General features: G+C 45.4%; 3 protein-coding genes across 3 annotated transcripts; 1 reads left to right on the plus strand and 2 right to left on the minus strand.

Annotated features, from left to right (window-relative positions):
- Positions 1-377: 377 nt before the first annotated feature.
- Positions 378-4,958, plus strand: nelfcd (negative elongation factor complex member C/D). The gene is made up of 15 exons (XM_077726808.1): positions 378-585; positions 1,269-1,381; positions 1,470-1,579; positions 1,663-1,772; positions 2,014-2,121; positions 2,203-2,355; positions 2,505-2,635; positions 3,124-3,289; positions 3,370-3,504; positions 3,576-3,715; positions 3,790-3,904; positions 3,974-4,069; positions 4,149-4,289; positions 4,437-4,566; positions 4,643-4,958. Exons 1-15 carry the CDS (start codon positions 529-531, stop codon positions 4,675-4,677), a joined length of 1,740 nt encoding a protein of 579 aa, XP_077582934.1. The 5' UTR covers positions 378-528; the 3' UTR covers positions 4,678-4,958.
- ctsz (cathepsin Z) lies at positions 4,828-7,166 on the minus strand. Its single transcript, XM_077726809.1, has 6 exons — positions 6,983-7,166; positions 6,208-6,371; positions 5,960-6,139; positions 5,744-5,894; positions 5,329-5,491; positions 4,828-5,261 (listed from the first exon to the last, which is right to left on the minus strand). The coding sequence occupies exons 1-6, from the start codon at positions 7,105-7,107 to the stop codon at positions 5,130-5,132; spliced, it is 915 nt and encodes a 304-aa protein (XP_077582935.1). The 5' UTR covers positions 7,108-7,166; the 3' UTR covers positions 4,828-5,129.
- A 698-nt stretch (positions 7,167-7,864) lies between these two features.
- On the minus strand, positions 7,865-11,492 carry npepl1 (aminopeptidase like 1). Its single transcript, XM_077726251.1, has 12 exons — positions 11,290-11,492; positions 10,518-10,703; positions 10,273-10,443; positions 9,659-9,748; positions 9,505-9,586; positions 9,284-9,426; positions 9,120-9,197; positions 8,948-9,048; positions 8,698-8,821; positions 8,442-8,618; positions 8,260-8,370; positions 7,865-8,177 (listed from the first exon to the last, which is right to left on the minus strand). Exons 1-12 carry the CDS (start codon positions 11,437-11,439, stop codon positions 8,019-8,021), a joined length of 1,572 nt encoding a protein of 523 aa, XP_077582377.1. The 5' UTR covers positions 11,440-11,492; the 3' UTR covers positions 7,865-8,018.
- Positions 11,493-11,570: the final 78 nt, after the last annotated feature.

Genomic DNA, 11,570 nt, shown 5'->3' on the forward strand with positions numbered 1-11,570 from the left:
GATTGTAATTTTATGTTGTTTTTAAAGGCTATAAAAGCTCTTTTCAAATATAGTGAAGTTAATTTCACTTTACAGTGACTTTAAATGTTCTAACACTTGCCATTCGTACAAGAATAACAATATATTCAAATAAACAGATCAAAATTCACGATGAAGAGCTATGCTTTTGAGGATATGAGACTATTATTGGAATACTATGAAATGACTAAAACAAATGCACACTTTTTCCTCTATTTTTTTTTACTTTTAAATGATGAGTATGGCTATTTAACATCTGAAAATATGAATTGTTTAGTGTAGTAGCCCGAGTGTTGGTTTCGTAGACTGGAGCCTGCAAGGTCAAACTCGGGGAATACTACATACTTTCCTTTTAGGGGCGTGTCTTCGACTTCACCGACTCGCCATTTTCCACCACTTGTTATTAGCCACTTGGCTATCTTGTGCAAACATTTACCACGTCTCCTGTGGGTATACAACGACGAGTTACGATACTGTAGCCGGTTGAATTGTTCTCTCGTTCCCTTCGATATGGACGAGGAATATTATAGCAACGCGGGGGACTGGGAAGGACCGGATGCTAACACGGTAAGACTTGTTGCTGTTTGGCTGCTTATTGTTAGCATGGCAGCTAGCCGAATGGGAGCATGTACCCGTTTGATTAAACGCCGACTTACCTATTAAACGTGCAAGGGTCGAAAAAAAGCAATTGGTCGGCGGTTAGGCTTTACTAATGTTTTAGTCATTTTAGATTTCAAGGAATGTTGATAGTCTCTTTGGCCATCTCATGCCAGTTGCTAAACTTTGATATAGCTACCTACTCAGTCTGGACAAGGTAAAGCATTTGAATCTACCACTGCAGTCAAGTGTTATTGTTATTTTTTTTTAAACTCGTTTACTACCAAAATTGTCCAAATTTCTTATTCGAACTTCTTAATTGTGAGTATACGCCGATTTCTGTTGTCCCTGGCTGAATATTTAAAACAACTTTGCAAGCTTTTAGTGCGGAAGAAAATGCATTTTCCAACTTTTCATAGTGTACAATGTCTGGATCCAATAGATTTATTTACTCCTAAAATGTTTAGGTAAAGGTAAAACAACGGAGTAATTCACGGGATTAATGCTAATAGAACAAAAAAGAAAGAACAAATAATCAGGGATTAGTTGACTTTTATTTTTTTATATGCATTTAAAAAAAAAAAACACCCCTTTGAACGAACTTTTCTTGAGAAGTTTTCTGGCACCCCAAAATTCTCGCCCTATCGTTACAGGAGGACACGTATGTTGATGTTGAAAATTTGGGGAAGATCCAAGAGGAATGTCTGAAGAAATTTTCCAGCAGGGATTACATCATGGAGCCCGCCATCTTCAACACCCTCAAAATGTGCGTGCCTGTTATATTGTCACCATTTCCAGGCAATTCTTGTACGCTTCGAAGCTCAAAATAAACCCTTCTCGGCTTTGTCTTGCAGGTATTTTCAGGCAGGTGGCTCTCCAGAACACGTCATTCAGCTTCTGTCGGAAAACTACTCTGCCGTGGCTCAGACGGTGAACCTGCTGGCCGAGTGGCTCATCCAAATGGGTCGGTATCTCGCTCTATCTAACCTTGCATTTTGCGCCGTGGCTTCCTCGTTTTTTAATTTGAAAAGATGGTGTGGATTTCAGGTGTTGAACCAGCGCAAGTACAAGAACGGGTTGAGAATCACCTCAAGAGTTTGCTAATAAAGCACTTTGACCCCCAGAAAGCAGATTCCATTTTCACCGTGGAAGGAGAGGTGGGTTTTTGATAATAAAAATAGCAAATAATTAAGTTTGAATCATTCAATGCCATAGAGATCAATTCTTTCATTTTTCTGCTGTCAATTTAAGGCTTTTATTCACACCCAAAAAGTCCATAGTTTGCTGAAAAATATAGATATATTTTTTGTAATAATAGTGGAGAGAAAAATTTGCAGTAGTGAATCTGCGCTAATGGAGGGATTACTGTACATGTTTTGTTTTGGGATGTTTTTGCAGACTCCCGCTTGGCTGGAGCAAATGATTGCTCACACGACTTGGCGTGACCTCTTTTACAAACTGGCCGAGGCCCATCCAGACTGTCTGATGCTCAACTTCACAGTCAAAGTGCGCTCACGGCTTATTCTAAATGTTATTTTGTTGAGTGCTCCATCCAATTCTGCCCTTAAAGAACCGCGTCCTTTGCAGTTGATTTCAGACGCGGGCTACCAGGGCGAGATCACCAGCGTGTCGACGGCGTGCCAGCAACTAGAGGTTTTCTCTCGGGTGTTGAGGACATCTTTAGCCACGCTGTTGGATGGAGGGGAAGAAAACTTGGAGAAAAACTTGCCAGAATTTGCTGTGAGGCTTTTTTATTGAAGAGAGTGCAATGTTATTTTTATGGTGGAGATTTACCAAATAATCTGTTTTGTTAACACTCTTTTTTTTGGACTAGGCCTAAAAAAAAGTTGTCTTCTCCCGACACCTTTTTATTTTTTTCTCATCTTTAGAAAATGGTGTGTCACGGTGAGCACACTTACCTCTTCGCTCAGGCGATGATGTCCATCCTAGCGCAGGAGGAACAAGGCGGCTCAGCTGTGCGCCGGATTGGTCAGGAGGTGCAGAAGTCTGCGCACAAGAGGTACCAAAGGCATCTTTTTAAAACAACCCTAATGTGTTACAACAGGCCAAAGGCTGGTGCACAAAATGAATCTAACATTCATCAAAGCTGACATCAAAATAATTCATCATCGGACTCTAAATTTTTATTTCATCATGATCTATTTAGAAATAATAGAGCAAGAAATGTAAAAAAAAATGCTTCTGTATGCCCTAACAAAAAGGCTGCCTTGAGGTTGTAAATGCTAACTAACTCAAATGCACACCGGCATGTCAACGTTTTGTTTATATTATGTATTTATAGCATACATTTTTGGGGTATTATTGTTTAAATTTTTATTATAATAGAGCTATTGTTTGGTGCTGTGTGGCGATGTCAAAAACGGCTCATTTCAATATAAGAATATGTATGTTACTGTTCACATCGACATGGGGTTTAGGTAAAAAAATGGGGTGTCAAGTAAATGTAGCCCTTCCTAATGGAGCAGCATTGGTTTTGTGTGATGGCAGGGGCCACGATGCCAGTCAGATAACGCTGGCCCTGGGTACGGCGGCGGCCTACCCTCGGGCTTGCCAGGCGCTGGGCGCCATGTTATCCAAGGGGGCCCTGAATCCCGCCGATATCACTGTGCTCTTTAAGATGTTCAGCAGCATGGACCCACCTCCCGTGGAGCTGGTGGGGAAACCCCGTCCCCGACATGTTTCCAGACGCCATTGTATTCACTGGCTTCTTTCTCCCTGTCGGTTGCTCATCAGATCCGAGTGCCCGCTTTTCTGGACCTCTTCATGCAGTCGCTGTTCAAGCCCGGCTCCAAGATCAACCAAGACCACAAGCACAAATACATCCACATCCTGGCCTACGCCGCCAGCGTGGTGGAAACGTGGAAAAAGGTTTGGCAAGCCTCTCTCTCTCTCTCTTCGCTACCCCGAGACGGTGCCGACTTTTCCCATCTTGGGTGCAGAATAAGCGAGTCAACATCAACAAGGACGAGCTGAAGTCGTCGTCCAAGGCCATCGAGACGGTGCACAACCTTTGCTGCAACGAGAACAAAGGCGCCACGGAATTGGTGGCCGAGCTCGGCACGCTCTATCAGTGCATACGGTGAGCGCCAGCCCCGCCCACTTCGTCTCTCCAACGCCACGGCGCGTTATGTTCTCGTGCAAACGTGTGCTCAGGTTCCCGGTGGTGGCCATGGGGGTTTTGAAGTGGGTGGACTGGACGGTGTCCGAGCCGCGCTACTTTCAGCTGCAGACCGACCACACGCCGGTCCACCTGGCTTTGCTGGATGAGGTACCGACTCCAAGCGCAGGTGACGAGCGGCGAGAGGGTGACTAAATGCGACCGTCCTCTTTTCGGCAGATCTGTACGTGTCACCAGCTGTTGCATCCTCAGGTCCTCCAACTTCTCATTAAGCTCTTTGAGACGGAACACTCGCAGCTGGACGTCATGGAGCAGGTCTGCGTCTCTTGGTCCATCTTTCCAAAGTAGTGACAACACTGACCTTTTATTTTTTATTTTTTGACAATCTTTCCAGATGGAGCTGAAGAAGACTCTCCTGGACCGAATGGTCCACCTGCTAAGTCGCGGTTACGTCCTGCCCGTGGTCAGCTACATTCGCAAGTGTCTGGAGAAGCTCAACACGGACATCTCCCTTATTCGCTATTTTGTCACCGAGGTAACATGGATAAATGGATTGGATGTCTATTGTCATCAATGGCAACCAATGAAGTATAATACTTTACATAGGAAATACATCTTTTTACATTTTACACCTACTTTTTGTGACAGATGAGATTTTAGTATTTGAAAATGTTCCCCAAAGGTCCTGGACGTGATCGCGCCTCCGTACACGTCCGACTTTGTTCAGCTCTTTCTGCCAATCCTGGAGAACGACAGCATAGCGGGAACCATCCGAACGGAAGGAGAACACGATCCGGTGGCTGAGTTTATTGGTACCTTTTAGTTTTTTTCTCTCTCCCTGCTGCTCTTGTCGTCTTAATTTTGAAAATGAACCCATTTACTTTTCAGCTCACTGCAAGTCAAATTTCATCATGATTAATTGAAGACATTTTGCACCCTAACGGTCCAACGAAGCACACTTTTTTTTTTTTGGACTGAGCGCACATTTTTGTACATTTCTTTTTCTACCTTTTAGCTTTACCCCAGCCTTATTTTTGAGGCTGTGTCATTTATGTGAAAAGACTCAAATCTCAAACTGCTTAAGGCACGCTTTATTCAGCTGTATAGGACTTGAGTAGCAGCATGCATTTTTTCAATTTAAAAGTTGTAAATGATTCTTTTGTGATTTTTTAAAAATATATATTTTCTATTCAGCGTATGTGAATTTTGTAATATAAATCAATGTTCTAAATTCATTTGACATTATCACAGGTTGGACTGTTCAACAGCCCACGCAATTCGTAATAGCAAACAATACCTCCATTTTGGCACTTTCATTTAAAATGCACAGAAAAGACTGACGTGCTCCCTTCTTAGTGACAATTAAAAGCGGATTCTAGTGGATGATGTAGTCTTTCGGGAGTATGGGGTCTCCGTAGGCGCAGTCCGTCTCAAGTGCCAGGTTGTAGGAACTTCCACTTCCTCCTTTGAAGGCGCTGGTGACGATCCGAAGCCAACCCTTCTCCCCCTGACGACAAGACGACATTTTTCAACACGAGCACAAGTGATGCAACTTGTTGCGGACGGACGCTTACCCACGGCTCTCCCCAGGAGTTGCGTACGATCCAGTACTCCACGCCGTTTTCGACTCCCCAGCCCGCCACGGATACAATGTGGTTGATGTAGGGTGTCTCGACGTACTCGTAGTACAGACCGCCGTTGTACGCGTCCAGTTTGTCAGTGGCCATGATCCCGCAGCTAGAAATCACAAATCATTTTAATAAACAGGATGCATTTTGTAGAAAAAAACCCATTTGCCTTTCGTCATTCTTGTTTTCAAGTGACCAAAATATATTGTTGGGATTTTTTATACTTTAAAAATGACATTTAAACCTGTGAAGGTTCTATTTTCTTCTATTGCATAATTTTCTCTTGTGAAGACCATTGCTCATACTAATACTAGTTTTGGGAGATATAATTCATTTTATAAAAACTATTTGAAGTTCAAACCTGATAGGTCCTCTGGCGTAGATTTCCGCCATCATCTTCTCCCTTCCGCTGACTTCGCCATAATCGCCCACTTTCCACAAGGTGTAATTCTTCACAATGTTGCACACGCCAAAAGTGGTACAGGTGCCGCACTCGTTGAAGGGTTGACATTCTGCGGAAGAAGGGCAGGTTACGAGACGGGCTCGTCCGGTGGCCGTGGCGCCCGAGAACTCTCACCCTGGTCTTTGGCCTGGTAGTTGTTGCACGTCTCATCTGGAATGCCGTGGGTGTTTGCGTACTCCCACACGCTGTCGTGATCGCCGCCGTGGCAAGAGCCGGCTTGTCCGCAGTCGACCACGTGCTGCACCGAAAGGTAAGCGGACGGCCACGCCCCCTGCCGCTTAATGTTAATGCGATCTATAGGGAGCACAAAAAGTATGAGACGTGGTGATGGCTCGCTCGCCGAGGACGGTCGTGGTACCAACCTGCCATGGCGCTGGTGCTACCATGAGCCCAGCACGAGCCACAGTACTGAGGAATGTGCTGATTGCGGGTGGTGCTGACGTAGTTGATGCCCCCGATGTTCCTCCAGTCCCACGACTTGGGCAAATCGCTCACATTCAAATACTCGTGAGGACGAGGAGTGGTCCTGAAATGACACGCGTGCTGAAAGTTAGTTCCTCTCCAGAGGCGTCTAAACTTTTCTTCTCTGGAGGTCCGCTTTCGGAAAAAGTGAAGGATGCGTTGGCCAACATAAAATCCTACTTCATTTGTTAATCGTTTTTACACTACTGAAAGCTAAATCAATTGTTAATTTGCATTTCCACAATTTCAGCCTAAACTTATTGGGTACCATTGGCGACGATAGAGGTCCAATTCTGGTCAAATGCACGGTTAAAAATATTGGATGTCTATCAATGTCACGATTTTCTTTAAAAATCGGATTTGTCGATAAACTATTAGAAATCCATTGTGTCAGGACTTTTTTTATTGCATTATATCACGTGCTCCATACGGACGCCTACTGGCAAATCTACAAACAGGAACGGGAAGTTCATTTGGAAATGTGAGGATCTCGAAATTAAATTTAAAAAAAACTAAGTCAGTAACACACAAAATGTATGGATCCGACATTGTCCACAACAAGTATTTTGTATTATGTGATCGGAGTCCAACCGCGTGACGTGTTCCTACTTCATTAGCAGTGTCGCTATCAGGCAGCTAGCACAATTGCACAAGAACAAAAAAGCTCCAACTTACCTCAGTCCGAAGCCATTTTTCCTCACTTTTGGGATATAGCAGGGCTCCTGATTGTTGAAAAACTGTCCGGCTGACGCGGCGGACATCAGGAGAGAAAAGAAAACAATGGATGAACTGGGAGCCATTTGGGCACAGCACACTTGACCGGCAGACTTGAGATTGTTACGTCAACATCACATGACAATCTGATCGAAACGCAGCTGGGAAAAACATCCGAAAAAATCACTGCTGGGAGTGAAGTTCCTACAGCGTCACCTAGCGAAACTACATCATAAAAATACAGATAGTATTATGTATTTATCAGGGCCTGCATGGCATTCTCTGCTACGTATTGCCAAATAATATTTCAATTGTATGAGGTTACTATTGATGCTTTTTTGTATATGTTGCAGCTGTAGCTGCAGTAAAGGTGTTACTATAGCCATAGTGAGCCATTTTTTTAACACTAGTTTCTATTTTCTCTTCCCCTTTAATCATCAAATATCGGCATTCAGTATTCAAATTTAGCTTGTTTATTTTGTTCAATTCAATGGAATATTTGTGCACCATTGGGCTGAAATTTTTGTTTTGTAAAAATGATATAAGAAAGACTGCTTGCATTCAAGGGTGTATTTGCTGGACATAGACATATATGCTTGTGTTTGTACCTCGTGGGTCAGGCGTGATGGTGGGCGCGAGAGGCTTTTCCACCCAGGACAGCCTGCGGTGACGATTGTTAGGTTCTTCATTTCCGCCGATAGACGTCCAATTGATTCAAGCTCAGACAGACCAGACGTCTTAGCCCTGAAACATTGCTAATGTGCAATAATCTGGGCATTGCTAGTGTCAAGCTGTGGCTGGCAGGTGCCAAGAAATCTCTGGTGAAAAGCAACACTCTTTCCGTGCATTTGACTTATTTTATTCAGTGCACCAAACGTAATCAAAGAGAGGGCAGAGTTACAATTTAAAAGGCCTTGACCCAAATATAACTGACTTGCTTGCACCGTTTTCGGTGTGCGATGGCAGCACACAGGACGCTCGGTCGGTCGGGAGCTTCCTACACCAGTCTTCGCCTTTTGCAGTCCTGCTCCATCTGCTCTTCCGACACGTTGGAGGCGGCACCCAGAGGAGAGACTCCGTTCAACATGGAATCGTCGGAAGCCTGACCGAACAGCGCCATCAGCAATGCCACGCCAAATCCAGTGGCTCGCTCACCCTGGCGAGACAGGTCCGGAGTCTTACTCTCATTCACTCGCGCTAAACGGCAACGTCAGAGGCCGGGGAGTCGGGGTACTCACGGCGTGAACGGGAGAGGCGATGTCCACGTGGACCCAGATGCCGGGCCAGTCGAAGCCCAAGTGCGAGGCAATAAAGAGTCCGGCGCAAGAGCTCTGAGCGTTCTCGCGGTCCTGAACGCACGTAAACGAGCGCCAGTCAGCGGCGAAGACGAGAGGGCGGACCGCCGGGCCCTTTTACTCACGGCGACGGAATTCTTCATGTCGGCGAGAGCGGAGGCAAACTCCGTGAAGTGCAGCTCGGGGCAGTAAACCAGAGGGTGGGCCAAGTCACCGCTACTGCGCCCGGCGCGCACGCACGCCATCTCCCACGGCTCGCTATTGGTCATCACCGCCGCGTGGTGTTTTCCTGTAGAGATGCCCTGCACACATTCCAAGAAGCAGCTCGTCAATGCACACACACACCTCAAGGCAAACCCCCATTTTTAAGAACAAACTTACTTGCGCTCCCGTCAGCGTGGCCATGTCCAGAATAATATCGGCGGAGAGGTCTTTGCTGGCGTACACCACGCCGTCTGCCAGCACCAACCTTCCCTCTGCATCGGTGTTGTTTATCTCCACAGTCCTTGAAAAATGACAGTCCGTTAATAAGAGTACTTTGAATGACATTCTTCAATAATTACTTTTCAAAATCAACTTATTGGCAGGATTCTAACTAAGCCTGAAAAGATCTGGCAAGCCAACCACTCACTTCCCAGAGTAGAGGGTGTGGATATCATCGGGCCTCGTGGCCGTCGGTCCGACCGAGTTCTCTGCCAGGCAAAAAACGGCGTGGAGGTTGTCCTTGAAGCCCTGAGACATGGAGCAGAAATGTGTCACGGCGGTCCCGTAACACGCCGAGACAAGCCGGGCGGGGGGCCAACCTGTTTGATGGTAGCTTTAAAAGCTCCCAAAATGGCGGCGGCTCCACCGCAGTCTCTCTTCATGCCTGGCATTGTGGTCTAAAACCAAAGCATTGCTCATATTAACAACACTTAGAAACTTAGGCCCTCATACAGAAGAACCCAATACGTATTCAATGACAGACCTTTCCCTTGATGCTGAGCCCCCCGGTGTCGTACACGATGCCTTTTCCCACCCACGCGATGGTCTGAGTGGCGCCCTCCGGCGTGTGGCTCAGGACGGCCAACGCAGGAGGATTGGCCGCCGCCTTGCCCACTCCGTAAATACCTGACCCAAGAAAGAAAGCCCATCTCGTTTCCAGTCTCGCACAATGAAAAAAAGTCTGCACTCCAAAATACACATTACCTCCAAAGCCTTTTTGTTGAAGCTCCTCTCCACGGAAGATCACGGGGGTGATTCCCAGATCGCCCCCGACTGCTTTAATTTCCTTGAAAGACACCACAGTTCCAGTTAGAACCGCAAAACCATGACAAATGCTGGAGTTGTGTTTGAGCCTCACATCCAAGAAGTGGTCCGTGTTCATCTCATTGCACGGGGTGTCTACGATGCGAGCTGCCAGACGTATGCCGTCCGAAGCGTTGGACACGCACTGAAAGAAAAGAAACATGCGGAGGTGTTCAAACTATAGCTTCTTTTTTTCTTCTTCAACAAATGATGGAAAGTTGCTCTCATGAGTACAAAAATAATTCTTACTGTTTTTTCTCACATATAAACCGTTTTTGTAACTGAAAAATTGATGACTGAATCAAGGGTAAGGCTCTAATGCACAAGATCTGCTATTCTCACTCACCAGTAGATGTCGGCAAAGTACCATTTACAATTTGTTGGTTATTTTCTCGTTTGCCATAAGAAATTAAACATTACGGTAGGAATTAGTTTCTTTTGAGATCGATTCATACAGTATCTCAGGGGGCGGCTTATATGCAAGAAATTGTAAAATTGAACCATTTTAAGGCACATTTCTGGGTGTGTCTAATAGGCGAGTAAATACGGTAAATACTTTATCTTATTTCAAAGCAAAAAAAAACATTGTCTTATGTTCGGGCCAATATGCAACATTTTCGAGGGGTCGGCGCGTCGACCTCTCAGTTCTGGTTTCGAGCGACCCGGTACCTCGAGCTCGGCATCATCCATCTGGTTGCCATTTTGGCCGACGATCACAAACTCCACCGTGACGTGCTTCTTCTCGGCCTTGCGCGAGGAGGCGGAGCGGCGAGAGAAGATGGGAAAGGCTCTGGAAATGGCGCAGGACGATGCAAACACATCCGAGCGCTCGCACACCATCTGCAGGAGAATCGCAGGCGCGTCAGACGTCTCCCGTCGAACGGGAATTAGAAATGGCGGCAGCGGGTACCGACCACGATGCAACGGTTGTTCCCCCCGGGCAGGCATGAGCGGACCAGGCGGGAAATAAAGTGGGCAGAAGAGGGGCTGTTGTGCCTGCTGACCCGCGAAGGAATGGCCGCCACTGATGCGTAATTGAGGTACAGGGGGCAGCTGTCCGTGGGTTTGGGGCTCAGATTGTTCAATGCGGCCTGCCATATCTGGAAGAGCAAAGTTGCATGTTTTCAAAAAATTATATTGCAATCAAGAATCTCAGCTTTTAAGCCTTTATATGGCAAGTTCACTATTTAAGGTCATTTGTTAAAAAAAACACTATACTTTTAGTAGGAAAAAAATATGACTTGTCATGTATACTGTTTACGTTATTTTATTTGTATTCTTATTGGTCTTGGAATAACGTCAGAAAAAAGTTCCATCCTTTTTGTTTGTTTTTAATACAAATGTTCCAGTTTCAAACAATGTTTTGTTCTTACTCACAATTTATACAGTTGGTGTTCGTAATTAATACGGTTGGTATTACACAAGGTGCTGAATTGTAGACGGCGTGTTATTGCAAATCAGTTAATGACATGTGCCATTTTAATTGCACTATTATGGTATGTTCAAGTACACGCATTCCGAGGCATTAAATCAAATCTTTACACGCTTTCTGCGTCATTAAAGAGGGGATTTAGGGAGAACGAAAAGGATTCCCGTTGGAGTTACTTAAAGAGATTTAGTGCGTGTCACTTCCGTATGCTAGCTGTTAGCTTAGCATCCTTTCATTGTCACCCACGTTGACGTTACCTCTTTGCTGACAACGGGCTGGAGTTTGCCTTTGATTTGGCCCCAGTCAACTTGTTGAAGGTTGCCATGCTGGCCGATGATTAAAATCGGTCGAGTTTGCGGGTCAGAGTCGCCAGCTGACGCCTTAAACTCTAGGACCACGTTCGCCATTTTTGGAATGAACAAATGGATCTCATGAAAGGGAAGCGGAAGTGCTAGCCGGCGACGGCAGGCTGGAAAGGACAATTACAAACCAGAGTTTTTGTTATTGTTCATCAACCACCATTAAAAACGATTATTTG

This window comes from Stigmatopora nigra, chromosome 10 (assembly GCF_051989575.1).
Source record: "Stigmatopora nigra isolate UIUO_SnigA chromosome 10, RoL_Snig_1.1, whole genome shotgun sequence".
In the NCBI taxonomy this organism is placed as follows: Eukaryota; Metazoa; Chordata; class Actinopteri; order Syngnathiformes; family Syngnathidae; genus Stigmatopora; species Stigmatopora nigra.